The 18477-nt window shown below is 44.5% G+C and overlaps 1 protein-coding gene across 7 annotated transcripts in view; it reads right to left on the reverse strand.

Moving 5' to 3' along the window:
• The window catches only part of Cdc14b (cell division cycle 14B), an 80504-nt gene extending 70111 nt beyond the window's left edge, over positions 1–10393 (reverse strand). For all 7 annotated transcript variants that reach the window (XR_003845376.1, XR_003845377.1, XM_029547355.1 and 4 more), the window contains exon 1: positions 9138–10393. Coding sequence is in view for 5 of the 7 variants with exons in the window: in XM_029547355.1 (XP_029403215.1) it covers positions 9138–9297 (160 nt within the window). In the remaining 2 variants the exon portion in view is untranslated. The remainder of the gene's footprint in view (positions 1–9137) is intronic.
• Between the last annotated feature and the right edge of the window lie 8084 nt (positions 10394–18477).

Raw genomic sequence — 18477 nt, forward strand, 5'->3', positions numbered from 1 at the left:
GGCACCAGACACACATGCAGGCAAAACACTCATGCACATAAAAATTAAAAAAACAAACAAACAAACAAACAAAAACCCAACTAGAAGCTAAATGACCAAGTTTGAAAGCTTTAAAAATGAAATAAAAAAGCCATGTTGGAAGACTGGTTAGCTCCTAAAGACTCCAATTCTATATGTCTAGTACAGTTTCTTCACCTTCTGATCCTGCTTATGCAACTGGTAAAGGTGCCTTCTAGGTGACAAATGGCTCTGAGGTCACATAAACAGTATGTTCAGTTCTTTGCTCCCAAAATTAAAAAAAAAAAAAAAAAAAAAATTCCAATAAAAAGCATCTTAGAGGACTGACTTAGGTGAAGATATTCTGTAGCTATGGTAAAATACTGTTTACTGAAGTGACCTTCCCCAAACATCAGTTTTTAAATCTTAGCCAAAATAATAAAATACTGGTGTGGGTTGTCCTGCTGTTGTTTGTATTCTGATGTTAATTCTGCTTCCTCAAGAGGGGTTGCCCCAGAAGAGCAGTCCATCGAATACTCAGGTGATCTCATGTGAACCTTCCTCTCAGGAGGTTTGAGAGTGGGGGCAGGAGAAGAGAGAAGAGGCAAGAGAGGAGGAGAGGACAGAAGAAGAGGAGGAAGCCTCCATGGACCTGAACCACATGTCCAGGAGAAACCGTAAGTAACAAAGGGTCTTATAGCTGAGGAATAAGTGAGTGTAATGTCTAGATCTGCCCAATCTAGGCATATAGCTTACATTTATAATTGGATTGTATGTGTTTTTATATGGGTTTATCGGGATTGGAAATTACAGCAACTAAATACATCTTTAATTCCAGCACTTGGAAGGCAGAGGCAAGTGGAACTTTGTGAGTCTGAAACCAGCCTGGTCCACTTAGTAATAAGCTCCAGCCCAATCAGGGCTACATAGGAATACCCTACCTCAAACATAAATATAAAAATAAAGACATTAATTCAGGGCACTCACACACAGATAAATGTAAAGGAAAAAAATTTAATTCATAATAATTTTTAAAAATCTATTTTCCGGGGTTGGGGATTTAGCTCAGTGATAGAGCACTTGCCTAGCAAGTGCAAGGCCCTGAGTTTGGTCCTCATCTCTGGAAAAAAAAAAGTCAAAATAAAAATCTATTTCCAGCTTTGACCCTTACACATAACATGTCTCTGCTACCGATGAAGTTGTTCATGTCTGCCGTTGTAAGCCCCCCCACTTCACCCCTGTAACAACTCCAGATCAAACCACTGAGTGGCTATCTGCGGAATACTAAGTCTACTGAGATATGCTAGGACACAATCATGCTTGCAATTAACAATTGTGGAAAAATGGTCACTGGCTCAGTATTGTTGCTTTCTAAAACCGTCTACCTGCGTGCGGCTCCCGCATGAAGCCTCAGCATCGAGACACGAGTAAACTAACAACCCATAAGCACTGCAGGATAACAGCTCAGACGTGAGATTGGAGCTTTGGTGTACTGGTGCTCTTTGAAGTCTTTAAAGGACACTCAGTGTCTCTGAAGGCTGGCCTCATCGCTGACTCTGATGCATCCTGTGCCAGCAGTGTAGCAGCCAGGTGCTGTCAGCACAAGAGCACTCATGCCTCCCTGCTGATTCACGGATGGATAGGGGACTGTGCGCTTCTCAACTGGGAGGAGCCTTCAAGCAGAATGACCTCCACCTCTCACTGCTGTCACCAGGTGCCACTCCACCGTTGTTACCTGGGTAACCCTGGAGCCTCAATCCAGGCATTTGGAGACCAGGCCATGAATGTCTCCAGCATTCCCTTTATTTCATCTTTGACACACTGGAGAATCGAGGCTCCAGAAAGCTGTGAACAATCAGTCCAAGTGACCAAGTAAGGTTTCTCCTGAGTACTTCAGCCTTCCAAAAGCTTGGCCTGAGACCTCGCTCTTCAAAACCTGCCCTGTAGATTTCAAGCACAGCACTCGATTGCCACCCCGTCTCTCACCCTCACCTTCCAAGTTCTGTTTTCTCAACACAAAAACAAATACAGGAGAACAGAGATGTCCTGGTATCGTGTCTTTATTCCTAGCACCTGAGGATAGTATTCAATGGGTACTGCTGAATAACTGATGTGTCTGAAAGTTGGGCCTGTGCTTGTGGTCAACTTGGGAAACAGCACGCACCAAGGATGACCTGCATACTGTATTTATGTTGTGTATTTGTCCAAATTCACTTGTTTCTCAGTTCTAAATTCAATTTGCAGGTACTGTTCATCAAGAGACCGTCATCACATGCCTGCTTGCCTAAGTGGCTCGTGGGATGAGCTGGCAAATGTCCCACGTGCCAGGTAATTTTTGTACAACTATGAAGCAGTTGTATCTGTTGGAAAAAGGAAAGGTTGGGCAGTCACAGCTTTATTAAACAGAGACCATCCATTTGCCCAAATCACTTAATCTCCAGCATTTGATGGGATCCTCACAGGAAAGTGAAGGGTCATATTATCTCTACATATCCACTTGAAATTATTTAAAAACACACACATGGCTGGGAAGATGGATCCGTAAGTAAAGGTGCTTGCTGCTCAAACCTGACTGCCTGAGTTCAAACCCTAGGATTCACACAGTGGAAGGGAAAAAAAAAATAGCTACTGCAAGTTGTCCTCTGACTGCCATACGTCCACCCACTCCCAAACAAACAAACACACACACACACACACACACACACACACACACACAGAGAGAGAGAGAGAGAGAGAGAGAGAGAGAGAGAAATAATTAACATAATTTAAAATGTTAAAAACTGCACACCCACAAAGCACCTTCCCTATAACTCACAATCAGACTTTTTCCAGAACTGTTATCAGCATGCACCAGTGCCGTCTACCTACATCCTAGGAATTCTCAGTGTGGTTTTGGCTCAGCTCTCTCCAACATCATTTATAAACACAGAACATAGCCTGTGACCGCTGGCTGGTGATTCCCTGGCTTTAGGGCTGGTCCTGTACCACTTCCCCCTCACCTACTAGCCTGGCCACTATAAAGCCATAAAAGAAATAACATTTGAGGCTTAACTTCTTTGCCTGTGTGTGTGTGTGGGGGGGGGACTGCCAGAGCTAGAAGATGCATTAGAGCTAGGAAGCAGAGAAGTCAAGACGGGTTCACAGGATGCAACAAAAGCAAGAGTGCACAAGCACACTGCAGGCTGAAAGTCAAACGGACATGTTGAAGTCAGTTCCTGAAACTTGGCCACTTCGGCTACAACAGGAGCAATGGAAATGGATTTACTTTGTCCTCTGTTATGTCACAATATTTCCTCTTCTATCCAGAAAAATACACTCCCACAGGTCAAACAATGAATATGCAAGAGGATTTTACATAGTAACATTCAATAACCACTTCTTGAATGAATGAATAAACGTCCCTAGCCAATGACATCCCAGAGAGAGAGGAGAGGGGAGTGCTGCTTTGGTTGCTCTCATTTGTTTGAGGAGCCTGTGCTGCCACACCACACCCAGTGCTTGGAAATGACTAGACTAGCGTGACCCCAACTAGAGTTTCTCCCCTAAGTTATTATGATATATACTAAATCATGGCAGACCCTAGGAAACTTAAAAGGAGGGAGAATAAAGAAACTTAAAGCAGGGGCTTCAGATGCAGCTCTGTCAGTAGGGAGCTTGCCTAGTAAAGGCTCTTAGCTTAATTCCCAGTACTGTATAAACCATGCCTGTAATCACAGCACTACAGAGGTGAAGAAGGCAGGAGGGTCACAAGTTCAAAGTCATCCTTGGCTACCTATCAATGTCAAGGTACACTGACCTACATGAATAAAGACTGTCTCTAAAAACAAGCATAAGTAAAATAAAAACAAAGTCCTGACTCAGCCAATAGTAACTATTTACTAATTTTCTTCAATAATTAGAAACCTAAAAGATAAAATAGTAAAATGAAATAAATCAATGTTCTGTATCAACTATGAGACCCTGCAAACAATCAGATTTTACAGCTGTGTTGAATTGCTTAAAAATGTCCTCAGTCGGGGCTGGTGAGATGGCTTAGTGGGTAAGAGCACCCGACTGCTCTTCCGAAGGTCCGGAGTTCAAATCCCAGCAACCACATGGTGGCTCATAACCATAAATAAATAAAATATTTTAAAAAAAAAAATGTCCTCAGTCGAAGGGGCAGTGGTTGCTCACCCCTTTAATCTCAGTGCTCGGGAGGCAGAGACAGTCAGATCTCTGTGAATTTGAGGCCTCCGTCTGGTCTACAGACCTAGTTCCAGGACAGCCAGGGTCACATAAAGAAGTCCTGGGTGGGTGAGAAACTCAGGAGGCAGAGGCAGGCACATTTCTAGGAGTTCAAGGCTGGTTAACACACATATCAAGTTCAAGGCCTACACACAGTGAGACTCTGTCATCACTGCCTACCTCCAAACAAAACAAATGTTCTTGGACCAGGAAGACCTTCCTTGTTATTTACAAAATAAGGCCCAGCACTTGGGAGGCAGAGGCAGGCAGATCTCTGAGTTGGAAACCAGCCTGGTCTACAGAGTGAGTTCCAAGACAGCCCAGGCTACAGAGAGAAACCCTGTCTCGGGGGAAAAAAAGAAAAGAAAAGAAAAGAAAAAAGAAAAGAAAAGAAAAGAAAAGAAAAGAAAAGAAAAGAAAAGAAAAGAAAAGAAAAGAAGAAAAAAAAAACCCAAAAAACAAAATAAGGAAGCTTGGCATGCTCATTTAATGGAAGGCTCTATTTTAATTACTTGATAATTAAAAAAAGCTTTGTAACTCTGGCACCAAAGAGGTTCATAGGAAGATAAAATTCCTGCCTTTGTCCAACTAATTTTTCTCATAGATTTCCCCCAATTTTGAGTCTTACAGTTTCCAACACACTAAAAACTCAAGTCCTCTTTTCTCCCTAGTTCCTTAACTAATAGAAGCTGCCTGTGGCATTTTTAGTATCTCAGGGCATTTGCTGCAGTTCACCATCTTTAGGAGATTTGGTTTTCATGGTACAACAGAAATACAGTTCAAGTTTAAAACAAAACAGAAACAGTAGCAAAGCATACTGATTGGATTGAGGTGGGAATTAAACCCCTATTGAGAAGGTCTGCTCCTGGTAGGAGTAAACCCCAAAGAAATCAGGCTAGTTATAGTTAGTCAAAATAGGAGTGATCACACAAACATCTAAAATGAACAGCACACAGTCAAAGACCCTGGTGTTGGCAGAAATTCATTTACATATTTAACAGGCTGCTATAAAAATATCAAGGGTTGCTGGGCTGTGGTGGTGCATGCCTTTAATCCCAGGGGGATTTCTGAGTTCAAGGCCATCCTGGTCTACAGAGTGAGTTCCAAGACAACCAGGGCTACACAGAGAAACCCTGTCTTGGAAAACAAAAGCACAAACAAACAAACAAAGACAGGGGTTGCTGGCTGTTTGCTGGTGGTGCACGACTTTAATTCCCAGCACTCAGGAGGCAGAGGCAGAGGCAGACGAATCTGTAAACTGGAGGCCAGCCTGGTCTAGTTCCAGGATACCCAGGGCTACACAGAGAAACCCTGTTGAAAAAAAAAATTTTTTTTTAAAAAAAGGGGTCTTTAGGGTAAAAGAGTTTGGGGACTAGAGCTGGAGCTCAGTGCTTGCCTGGGATGCATGCAACCTTTGGTTTAGTCCCCAGCATCACAGGACACCAGGCACAATGATTTGTGTTGTTAACCCCAGCACTCAGGTGGAAGCAAAAGGCTTAGGCATTCAAAGTCATCCTCAGCTGCACAGTAAATTTTAGGAAAGTCTTAGGGGCAGAGCAGGCAAAACAGACAGCATGCCTTAATATTTCCAAACCATGTCTTACTACAAAAGTCTTCCCGCTCAGGAGCAAGTGTTAGTAAAGATGACATAGAAATGACTGGCACCTCAAAGGCAGGAAAGCTGACGGTGAAAGCGCCCATGTGAGATGTGAGAATATGGAGTTACCACACATCCCAACAAGTTATGCATCCAAAGGAGCTGAAAGCCTGTCCCTGCAAAGTGTGCACATGAATGAGTGTGCACAGTGGCCATATGCATGCAAGTCCACAAGTCCACTGTGTAACGCTGGCCCAACATTTTCACTTCTAAAACTCACAGAGTCACACGTATATGAATAAGTATGAAGACTCCACCCACAGTTGCTTCTGCAGTCATTTGCCATAGAACCTAACATATTCCCAAATCCCAACTTACTACTGCTAAGGAGATCGTGATTCAGCCATACAACAGGACAGCACTGGGCAATGAAACAGAGAACATCCCAATGGCTCAGCTGATAGGCGAGCCTGCATGCAATTCTGGAAACTAACATAAAGAAGTGAACTAGTTTCCACAGGCTGTCCTCTGACTTGCGCATACAGTCATAGTAATAGTGAAATCTCAATCTCTCTCTCTCTCTCTCTCTCTCTCTCTCTCTCTCTCTCTCTCTCTGTGTGTGTGTGTGTGTGTGTGTGTGTGTGTCCCTCCCTTCCCGTTCCCCAACCCACCAACACACATAAAGTAAGAAAGCAGTTTTTAAAAAGTGAAGGATTAAACACTGCTCATATACCTCATTCTGGTAGATCTCTGTGCGTTCAAGGCCACCTTTGTCTACCCAGAGTACCAGACCAGCCTGCTACATAGTAAGACCCTGTCTTAAAAAGCAAATAACAATAAAACAACGAGTGATGTGAAAACGAGTTGTAAATGAAGGGACCAGCCTTTTGCTAAGCACAGAGCCTTATACCTCCCTCCCTCCATTACTACCTCACACAAAATAAGAAATAAAAGTAATCTGAGCTCTGTCACTTTATGTGGTAGCTGATGCCTGTAACCTCTGCACTGAGGAGGCTGAAACAGCAGGATCCCATGTTTAAGTCTGGTGTGGTGAAGTGAGTTCCAAGCTGGGCTAGACTATATGAGACCCAATGTTTTTAAAGGTGTAGGGGCGCATGGTGCTGAGAGATGTCTACTCTTGCAGAGGACCCAAGTTCGGTTCCCCCCAGCACCTGACCACCTGTAACTACAGATCCAGGAGGCCTGATGCGTCTTGCTGCCTCTTCAGGAACTGCATCCATGTGGTGCACATATATGCACTCAGGCACACATACATACACATACAAGTAAGTAATTTAGAAAAAAAATCAATTTGTTTAGCAAATAACACAGAAACAGTGTCTTGGGTTTTTTGTTTGTTTGGTTCTTTTCTTTCTTTCTTTCTTTCTTTCTTTCTTTCTTTCTTTCTTTCTTTCTTTCAGGAAACTGAATTTACTCACTGAAGGGCTACAACCCTTGTCCCCTGGAGCTAGTGCAGCATCTTGCACTAAGTCTGGACTGCTCCATTATCAAGGCTTGTAACTGGACAGTATTTTGATTTTGTGCATAAAAGAGAAAGATTTCCCCCAATGACTGAGGTCAATATTCTTTTGGTGGGTCCTATCTCAGAGCTGAAGAGCTGGCCTAGCATGCACAAAGGCCCTGAATGTCAGCTTCAGATCCACTAACAATTTTTCTTAATGAGAACTGCCTAAATCTTACAATTTTTTTCTTTTTGTTTTGAGACAAGATCTCTCTACATAGACCTAACTATCCTAGAACTCACTAAGTACACAAGCTAACCTTGAATTCACAAAGATCAATCTGATTGCCTCCAAAGTACTAGAATTAAAGACATGGGCTACCACACCCAGCCTTACAATTTTTCTTGTTGAAAACCACCTAAATATTCAACAGAGAACTGTCTAAAATGTTCATAAAACGTTTAAAACTATAAACGCGTTTAAATCCATAAACACTTTTAGAGTTTAACCCTTTAAAGCCGCACACCCTTTGGCTTACAAAGTAAAATCAAATGAGATTTTGAACATACCATTTGGAGGCTAGCATTCTACTATGAAGTACTGTGCAGAGCAACGCAAAAAAAAAAAAAAAAAAAAATCAATTGTATACCATCCTGCATGGGTTTGCAAAGAATAGATACATATGTGTGCCAGTCAAGGATATTTCTGGAAAGATTCACGAGAACTTGGCAACATCTGTTACATTTAGGGGGCACTCCTTTGTCTTTGCCACGAAGTTTTCTCAGTATACTCCGTGTATCTTTACAATTTAGAGCTATATGAGAATAAGTTTGCCTCATACAAAAAAGAGCATAAAGAATGTGCAGATTCAACCAGCACTAAGTCTCTGGAAGGAACCCGGGCAAGCTGGTGTCTCCTCCTTCAGGGTCACTCACCGATAGACCTGAGCAGACACTAGTTAGGGGCTATAGTTAAAACAAGCCCTTTCTCTTCCTCCTTCAAATCCTAAAAAAACCTTTACTTCTAGTTGCCCATCAATCTAGAACATACTTTCTACTAAATTTCTGTTTGTCTAAACACTTCCTAAATAAATAAATGTCACCAATCGAGGGCCCACCTAACAAAGTCCCAAGTTCAAGGCCTGGAAACCTTTTCTTAAAACCCCACGAAGAGGTGGACACCATCCGCCCCAGAAAACGCGGTACCTTCCTTCAACCGCGCAGACAGCTATGCAGCTGACAACGCATTTCCACGTCCATCAGTACAACGAAGGCAAGCTCTGGCTTTTCTATCAACCCCGGCAAACCGAGCGGCTGCCAAAACGGATTTCTTTCGTCTTCAAGAATTGAGGCACTAAGAAAAAAAATCACCCTCGAAAGCGGCTTTTCTACCCGCTCCGGCTGGCGGGGATTTCTCAAAAGTGACACCTCTGAGCTCTTAGCACGCTTGGTGGTTCAAACGCCATCAACGTGACACCTTTCTGGAGGCACGAGAGGGAGGGCAAAGATCCCTCAGGAGGCCTGAGAGGGCGCGACGGCGTGGGAGGGGGAGGGGGTGTCGGACGGCCAGGGGCTCGGGCCGGATCCCACGCGTTGCTGAGGCTCAGTTAGGCTTTGGGCCCTCGGGACAGCAAAGACCAGGGGGACTCAGCAGACGAGCGGACTCGCGTGGGAACAACGGCGCCGGCTCATCCCGGGATGAGGTGGGTTCGAGGGCAGAGCCGCCCCGCTCCCGAGGCCGGGCTCACTTGCAGGGGTGACCCCTCGGCCCATCTCCCGTAAAGTTGCTACCGCGGGCGCGCGGGCGACTAGAGGCTCGAGGAGGCGCGAGCCTCGTGGGGGTGTGGCGGGGCTCACCCGTGATGTCCAGGTACAGGTCGTCCTGCTGCTCCAGGCGGTGCAGCTCCTGCGGCGTGGAGCTGCGGCTCTTCTTCACGCCGGGAGAGGAGGACGAGCTGCGGCGTGAGCAGGGGGGCGCGGTGGCCCAAGCCGAGCGCCGCTCGCTCTTACGCTTCATGGAGGCGGCCGCGGCCCGTCAGGGGACCGCGACCATGGCCCGGCAACCCGGCCCGGGTCCTCGCGCTGCGTCTCCCGCCACCCACGACCCGGGGGCCCCACAGCGCTGGCCGGTGGCTGGAGCAAAGCGCGCGCTCCCTGGGACACTGCTGCCGGGGCGTCCGAGCTCTGCGGGCCGCGGCTCCCGGGGACCCCCAGGAGGGATGTTCCGTGGAGCTTCATTCACAAAAAGAAGGGCCCACAACCCTCCTCGGGGCCTACCGGCTCGGGCCGTTCATTGGTCAGTGCGGCGTGACGTCACGCAACCGGAGCCTTCCTACAGGCAGGTACTCGGTGACGCCATAAAGAAAAGTCTGAGCGCTTCCGCCAATCGGACAGAAAGCGTGCTGGCGACCCCTTGGTGGGACCCCTCTAACTTTTGTCTCTTGTGTCCAGGTGTTGAAGCCTCAGTCCCCAGTTCCTCGAGCGAGTCTCCGGCTTCCTGCACAACCCTACCCTAATAACTCCATTTCGGATCTTTGAGATGGAATTTTTTTTTCTTTTTTAAGTATTTCTTGGGTCTCCCCTGTAATTCGCGCCAAGGGAGCCTTGTCATGGCCGCCTGCTAGGACAGTGTAGGCTGCTGAAACGGTCCGCAGCTCTGTGGACGCAAGGCAAGAGTGGACCTCAGAACTTAGAAGTTCAGACCAGCGCCGTTTTCCCACCTATCCGATCGGAGCGATAAGGGCTTCTTAGCGTCGGTGAAACCACCTGGAGATGCGATTTACCGCGGTGGTTTGCACCTTCCGACACCTCACCTCGCAACCCAGGAGCGCGCTAGCTCTCGCTGTGGGTAGCCGAGGTGCACGGTCCGACTTAGCACGAAGTGTTGGAGCACGTGGCCAGCTGAGCAATCGGCCTTTTCTCCTTTGGGTCTGCAGTGGTACCGCCCCATGTTTTGCTACTGGGTTAAAAAGTCACCAGACCTTTCTGGAACTTGACCATAGCTGCCATTTTGAAGAGCCCAGCTTCACGGTAGCATCTACCTGGGCGAGGAGACTGGAAGCAGTCGGTAGTCCCAAACTCCCCATCCGCAGGACTGTAGTCCACAGCGATTTAATGTCTAGTCTGAAAGGGAAGTCAAGAGTCAGAGGGATAAATCAGTCCCTCTCCCCCTCCCCCAAAGAACCTCTCAGACATGCAGATTTCACGGAGTTCCTCCCCCTAGGGCCATTTTGACTTCTTTTGTTTTGAAGCCTTACTTTAAGCCTGGAAAAGAGTGGGACGGCTTTCCTTAGCCAGGGGCCCTTAAGAACCTGCTTGTTCACCTTTAGGGTGACCATAGGACATCAACGAAGGCCTTACATTTAAAATGTCTGTAGTGTTAGCAAAAACTTGCCCAGGAAGAGAAAGTCCTTCACACTGTTCCAAGGACTCATAGTAGAAGGGCCATCAGATGTCACAATCAGAAGCTTTAAGAAAAGTTGTTGTTGTTTTTTTTTTTTAAATCGCCACTGTAATCCATAGGATTACATGGAAGAAAGTATTCTAACAGATTATTTGTTGTACTCCACTACACAGCCCAGACTGGGCTGAAAATGGCTATCTGCCTCTCCAGTGCTGGGATTCCTGGTGTGAGCTACTGCAGGCACCTTACTGGATTTTCTGTGTGTGTGTCTAGTGTGTTCCTTTTTTTGTTTGTTTGTTTTTTGTTTTGTTTTGTTTTGTTTTAGAGCTTTTGGAACTCAAACCTTGCTTGTGCTGGACAAATGATCTACCCCAGCAAGCCACCTTCCTGGCCCACATTCATTACTTATTGAGACTGGGTTAGTTGAATGTCTAACAGCCAAGTACTTTCCATACATCAGTTGATTTTTCTTTCACCTTCAAATAGAATGTTTTGGCTAGATTCTAGCCACTAGAAATTCTAACAAAATGCACATGGTTTAAATAAAGGGAACAATCTTAGGTGTACATAGTTATACCGTGTACGAATTTTCCTATTTTGTAAATATATAGTTATCCTGCTGAAGTAATATTTTTAAAACAAGGCTTCACCTCAGTGGTGGCACACACCTTTAATCCCAGCACTTGGGAAGCAGAGGCAGGCAGATTTCTGAGTTGAAGGCCAGCCTGGTCTACGGAGTGAGTTCCAGGACAGCTAGGGCTACAAAGAGAAACCCTGTCTCAAAAACCACAAACAAACAAACAAAAAAACAAGGCTTTTTATTACTCCTAAGTATTCAGACATGTCTTGGGAACTAGAGGTCCATATGCTAAACATATTCATTACTTGGGTATGGCCACACTGCCTGTAATACCTTCACTTGAAGTGGAGGCTAGGGGAACAGGACTTCAAGGTCATCCTCTGCTACATAAGGAGTTGGAAGCCAGCTAAGGCAACAACCAGATCCAGCCTCAAAACAAAACAAAAGGCCATTCAGGTGGCACGGGGGGGGGGGGGGGGGGAAAGGCACTTGCCAGCAGGTATGATAACCTGAGTTTAATCCCCAGGAATCTACTTACTGGAAGAGAACCAGTTCCTACAAGCTGTCTTTGACACACATTTCCCTCCACACATACTAAAGAAATAAGTAAATGTAATCTCAAATTCTCTTTATGTTTTCCTGTCATGTTTAGATAGTGGCGGAAAATACATTAGCTGATTTTCATTGTGTATGTGTGTGACATTTCCTTTGGATTGTCTGATTTCTCTCCTCAGCAAGCTGACCTCTGAGTTCTGAGAATTTGGCTATTCGGGAAAGAACCTGAGTTTGCCTGCGTGAGTGCATTATTGTTCATTGTTTGGTCACTGGTTCATAGAATTGTAGCATTTGAAAGCATGGGGATCCGAGCAGGAGAAGCTCCTCACTCTGGAATATGACTGACATCTCCCAGCAGCTGAGAATCAAGAAGTTCAGGCTGGGGCTGGAGAGATGGCTGAGCAATCAACGGTGAGTGCTGCTACCATGGGGCACCTCAGTCTGTTCCCAGCACCCAGGTCAGGCCAGTCACAACTGCCTGTAACTCCAGCTAGAGGATCTGGTTCCCTGGGCACCTGCATTCACATGCAACTACCCACCAGTGCACAGAAATAAAATATATCTTTTTTTAAAAGGAAGAGTTCTGGTTGTAGCCTTGGCTGGCTTCCAGGTGGTTCAGTGGGTAACGTGTCTGCCCTGTAACGATGAGGACCTGAATCTAGATTCCCAGTGCCCATGTAAAAAGCTGGATAAGTATGCATAATCCCAGCACGGGGGAGACAAAAACAAGCAACAGTCTAGCTGAATCAGTGGGAGACACCTAACAGGTGTCCCCACATGAACACATACACACACAATTCCAACACGCTGTTTTGCTGTAAAGGATATTCCAAATTGGAGAATGTATTTCTTTTATATAGAAATATTGTCAGGGGCTGGTGGTATTCTGTATGTATTAAAAACAAACTGGCCCCATGGGGGCTAGAGAGATGGCCCCGTGTTATGCACACTGACTGATCTTCCGGAAGTCCCAGGTTAAAATTATTCTTATATGGAAGCTCACCACTATCTGTACTACTCCAGTTCCAGGGGATCTGAAATATCAGACATGCATGCATGCATGCAGGAAAAACAGGGCATGTAAAAATATTTAAAATTTTTTAATAAATAAACTTGTTCCTGCTGGGCATGAGGAGACCCACTTTTATTCCCAGTCCTTGGATGAATCAGGAGAAACACTGTGAAGCTGGGGCCAGACTGGGCCACTTTGTGAATTCTAAGGCAACTGGATATAGAGAGGGATATTGTCTCAAAATCCAAAAGAATTTTTTTTTTTTTGAGACAGGGTCTCACTAGATAGTTCTAATTGTCCTGGATCCTGGAACTTGCTGTGTAGACCAGGATGACCTCAAACTCACAGAGATCTGCCTGTCTCTGCCTTCCAAGTGCTGGGAGGAATACACCATGTCTGGCTCAAAGTAATTTGGTTTTGGGATTTTTTGTTTGTTTGTTTTTCTTTTTGAGACAATTTTTTTCTGTAGAATAGCTCTGGCTGTCCTGGGACTTGCTTTGTAGACTAAGTTGTCCTTGAACTCACAAAAACCAGCCTGCTTCTAAATTTTTTTAAAAAGTATAATCAGCACACGATCAATACAAAGACTGCACAGGATTTTGAGTGTACTCTGAAGGCCCATGTGTCAAAGCATAAGTTATTAGAGTCATGATTATAGGAAACTGTGAGATATGGGAGTCTTTCATTATTCTTGGCTATAGCATAAGCAGTTTTATTCTACACGTTATTCTTGCCATGATCTATTGTCTCACCAATGACCCCAAAGCAATAGGCCAACCAATCTTAAGCACCTGAAACTGTAAGCCAAAATACTCTTTGTTCTTTCCCCCTCCCCACTTTGGTTTTTCAAGACAGGGTTTCTCTGAATAGCCCTGACTGTCCTAGAACTCACTTTGTAGACCAGGCTGGCCTCGAATTCAGAAATCCGCCTGCCTCTGACTCCTGAGTGCTGGGATTAAAGGTGTGCTCCACCATGCCCGACCCCTTTATTCTTTTTAAGTTGATTATCTCAGGTATTTTCTTACAGGAATAGAAATCTAACACAGTAGGTGTAGGTTCAGTGAGTTATAAAATTACACATGGTATGTAACCACTGCCCAAAATAAGTTATAGAACCAAATTAATATCTCTCTCTAATCTCTCTCTCTCTCTCTCTCTCTCTCTCTCTCTCTCTCTCTCTCTCTCGGTTGGTTTGGTTTGGTTTGGTTTGGTTTGGTTTGGTTTGATGGTTTGAGACAGATTCTATGTAGCTCTGTCCTGGAATTCACTATGTAGACCAGGATGACCTCAAGCTCTATCTGCCTCTCCTTTCTGATACTTGCTACTCTTACACTGCAGCCATTGTTTTTTTTTTTTTTTTTAAAGATTTATTTATTTATTATATGTAATTTTTTTTTTTTTTTTAAAGATTTATTTATTTATTATATGTAAGTACACTGTAGCTGTCTTCAAACACTCCAGAAGAGGGAGTCAGATCTTGTTATGGATGGTTATGAGCCACCATGTGGTTGCTGGGATTTGAACTCAGGACCTTCGGAAGAGCAGTCAGGTGCTCTCTCTGAGCCATCTCACCAGCCCCCACTGCAGCCATTGTTAAGCTGTCTACCATGAGGTCCTTCAACAATTCTCCAATCCTTACGGGTGCTATGCCCAAGTGCTGGGGTTTAAGGTATGTGCCACTACCCTGGGCTTGGTGCAGTGCTAGTGAACTTCCAACACTGTGAAACCTTTTTTGTTTTTTGTTTGTTTGTTTGCTTTAAAGTACCCAGATCAGCTGGGCAGTGGTGGTGCACACCTTTAATCCCAGCACTTGGGAGGCAGAGGCAGGCAGATTTCTGAGTTCAAGGACAGCCTGGTCTACAGACTGAGTTCCAGGACAGCCAGGGCTATACAGAGAAACCCTGTCTCGGAAAAAAACAAAATAAAATAAAATAAAAAAGTACACAGCTCTTGTACTGTGTTACAGCAGCAGACCATGAGCTAAGAACCCTCCATGCAGACAAGTATATGATTCCCTATGTCGGACCTTGATGGAGACCATGTCCTCTAGACATTTCCCTGCCTCTGATTGCTTCTCCTTGCTTTGCTCCCTGCTCTCCATGTCAGGTGAATCTTCTGGCATAATATTTTGGCTTCTGAAATTTATTTCTGGCGCTCTCATCCTGACCGAGTTGGATCAGCTCTTCTGGCTGAGTCCTGGTCCTCTAAACACACAGGGTTCCGACAGTCTTTCTTGAACTCTGCAAGAGTGGCTGCAGATCCAAGTTGACGCTGCCTGTGGGCGCAGCTGCCAAGCCAGGCCTCCTCCCCCCCAGGGCAGGACACAACAAGCTTCAGAGTCCTAATCAGCAAAGATAATCAGGTAATTAGAGATGGCTAATCACCTCCTTTACCCATACTACACACATTTTTCTTGCCAACTATTACAGAACAAGAAAGACGTTCTTGTCTCACTCCTTATTGACAAGGAAGTAACTGAAGGCATCAATTTCAAGTCTCTTCTGAGGTTGTAGAAACGTAAAAGCAACTTATTCATCAACTGTTGTGGCTAGGAAGAACATTCTTGCAAACTTTTTAGTTTGAGAAGAGAACTACCAATTTGAATTACAGTGATTTTCTCTGTCTTTTTTATTAAAGCCCCCCCCCCATTTTATTTTGTTTTTTTGAGACAGGGTTTCTCTGTGTAGCCCTGGCTGTCCTGGAAATCACTCTGTAGACCAGGCTGGCCTTGAACTCAGAAATCCACCTGCCCCTGCCTCCCAAGTGCTGGGATTAAAGGCATGTGCCAGGCTGGAGAGATGCTCAGTGGTTAAGAGCACTGACTGCTCTTCCGAAGGTCCTGATTTCAAATTCCAACAACCACATGGTGGCTTACAACCATCCATAAAGAGATCTAATGCCCTCTTTTGGGGTCTTTGAAGACAGCTACAGTGTATTTACATATAGTAAATAAATCAAGAAAGAAAGAAAGAAAGAAAGAAAGAAAGAAAGAAAGAAAGAAAGAAAGAAAGAAAAGGCGTGTGCAACCATTGCCTGGCTAAAGCCTCCTCTTGAGGAGGAAATCCTAGCCACCCTTGGATCTCCATTTGTTCACGAAGGCCAGAAGAGGGCCTAGTTTTGGGACATGAGCTCTGGACACATAACTGCTGAGCCACCCCAGCCCGTATTCTATTTTTAAATGCAGTCATGTTAGCAGTGAATCAGTTTTTTTTTTTTAAAAAAAAAAAAAAAGATTTATTTTATGTATATGAGTACACTATAGCTGTCTTCAGACACACCAGAAGAGGGTATCAGATTCCATTACAGATGGTTATGTACCACCATGTGGTTGCTGAGAATTGAACTCAGAACCTCTGGAAGAGCAGTCAGTGCTCTTAACTGCTGAGCCATCTCTCCAGCCCCTGAGCAGTGAATCTTTTTTTTTTTTTTTTTTTTAAAGATTTTATTTATTTATTTATTATATGTGTTTACACTGTAGCTGTCTTCAGACACTCCAGAAGAGGGCATCAGATTTTCTTATGGATGGTTGTGAGCCACCATGTGGTTGCTGGAATTTGAACTCAGGACCTTCGGAAAAGCAGTCGGTGCTCTTAACCACTGAGCCATCTCACCAGCCCGCAGTGAATCTTTTAATCCAAAGTTAGAGATTATGGGAAAAAAATCCAAAGGTTAAGGAACCCTTAACATAGGCAATCTACTTCTGAAAATTAGTGAAAGTGACTCATGTCTTGTGTGTGCCTGTGCACCTGACTTTGTGTTTGTGTGTGTGTGTTACACACATGTACCTATGCCAGTGTGTGGTGGACAGAGGTTGACAGATGTCTTTCCCCAGTTAATTTCTTTTTTTATATTAATTTTTAAATTGTGTGTGTGTTTTACCTGCATATATGACTGGGACCCTCTTGCATGCCTGGTGCCTGTGGACATCAGGAGAGGATAATGAACCCTCTGGAACTAGATTTACAGATAATTTTGAGCTACCATATAGAATAGAACCCTGTTCCTTTGGAAGAGCAACTGGTGTTTTGAGCCATCTCTCCAGCCCTTCCACTTTTATTTTTTGAGGCAGAGTCTCTCACCAAATCGAATCAGAAATTCATCTGTTTCAGTGGCTGGCTGGCTAGTGAGCTTCAGGGATCCACCTGCCTCCACCCTTACATTCCCTTCTAGGAGACACATTGCCTTCTACAGATGCCTCTTATTGTTTCTTCATCACAGAGATCTACTTGACTCAGCCTCCTGAGTGCTGGGACTAAGGGCATGTACAAACACACTCAGTCAAATTGTGTGTGTGTGTGTGTGTGTGTGTGTGTGTATGAGTGTGTACATGAGCTGATCCCATGTTCTAAATGTTCTATGACAAACTTATATCCCCATCCTTGGGGTATGTTGCTTTGTTTGAGACAGTATCACTGCAACCCTGGATGTCCTGGTACTCCATAGAGCTCTGTTTGCCTCTGTCCCAAGTGCTGGGATTTTAATGGACTTTGTGTGGTTTGATTTAAAAGCCTGGGGTTCTCCATCCACAAACTCAAGTTCTCAGTGTAGGGAAGTGATACATTTTTTCCCCTCTCCTGCAAAAGTGTCAGATGCTTATGTTAAATGTGGTGATATATCTCTGGAGCTCAATTTTAATTTCCAAAATCCTAACAAATATGGATCGTTTGTGTGGGTAGATGCATTTGAAGTGCTGGGGGAACAAATCGATAGGCACAAGCAAGCCAGGCAAGAGCTCAGTCACTGAGGTACAATACTAACCCTCTTTGTCAATTTTAAGAGAGGGTCTCATTAAGTGGCACAGTCTGTTCTTGAGTTGACACCCTCCTGTCTTATCTTCTATATAGAAGAGAGAGTTCCCACACAGTGCTTGGAAATAAAAAGCTATTCCGTATTTACATTAAGTCAGTAAACGTGTTCCCGTATGGCATTTTAAGTCCTGACGGGTTGAGATCTGGAAATGTCAGTGACTCATGGATTCCAGACTGCTAGTTGAGTAAAACTAAGAAACAGCAAGTTGTAATGATTGCTAAAGAACTCCGACTACCTGCTTATATTCTTATGTCACTGTACGAAGAGTGGCATATTTGAAAAATATATTTGAAACTCTTTTCTAGGAACACATTTGGCTTCCATAAATGCTTTTGTCAAATACCTCATTGCGATGAACAAGGCTCATCACACTGCGGCTTTGGGGAGCTGCTTTGAAGTGCTTCAAAGCAAATCTTTTGGAGTGCTTCAACTGGCTATAGTCCCCATAGTTTTCCAGTTCCAGTGACACAGTCTACACCATGTAAAGGAGAACTTGTGCTTTTATTGTCCTGTTTCATACTTACTTTCTGAGTCAGGGTCTCATGTAGCCCTGTCTGGTCTCATACTTTGAGCTTTTGATCCTTCTGCCTCCATCTCCCAAGGGTTTGAACTACAGAGATGTACTACCATCCATGGGCCTATGCAGCACTGGAGATCTGAGTTTGACGGATGTTAACTACTCTACCAATTGAGCTCCGTTCCCTAGCCCTCTATTTTACAATTTATTTATTTGTTTTTATGTATGAGTACATATCAGGGTGTAGGTATGTGCATTATCTCAGCTTTCTCTCTCTCTCTCTCTCTCTCTCTCTCTCTCTCTCTCTCTCTCTCTCTCTCT

This window comes from Mus pahari, chromosome 16 (genome assembly GCF_900095145.1).
Source record: "Mus pahari chromosome 16, PAHARI_EIJ_v1.1, whole genome shotgun sequence".
In the NCBI taxonomy this organism is placed as follows: Eukaryota; Metazoa; Chordata; class Mammalia; order Rodentia; family Muridae; genus Mus; species Mus pahari.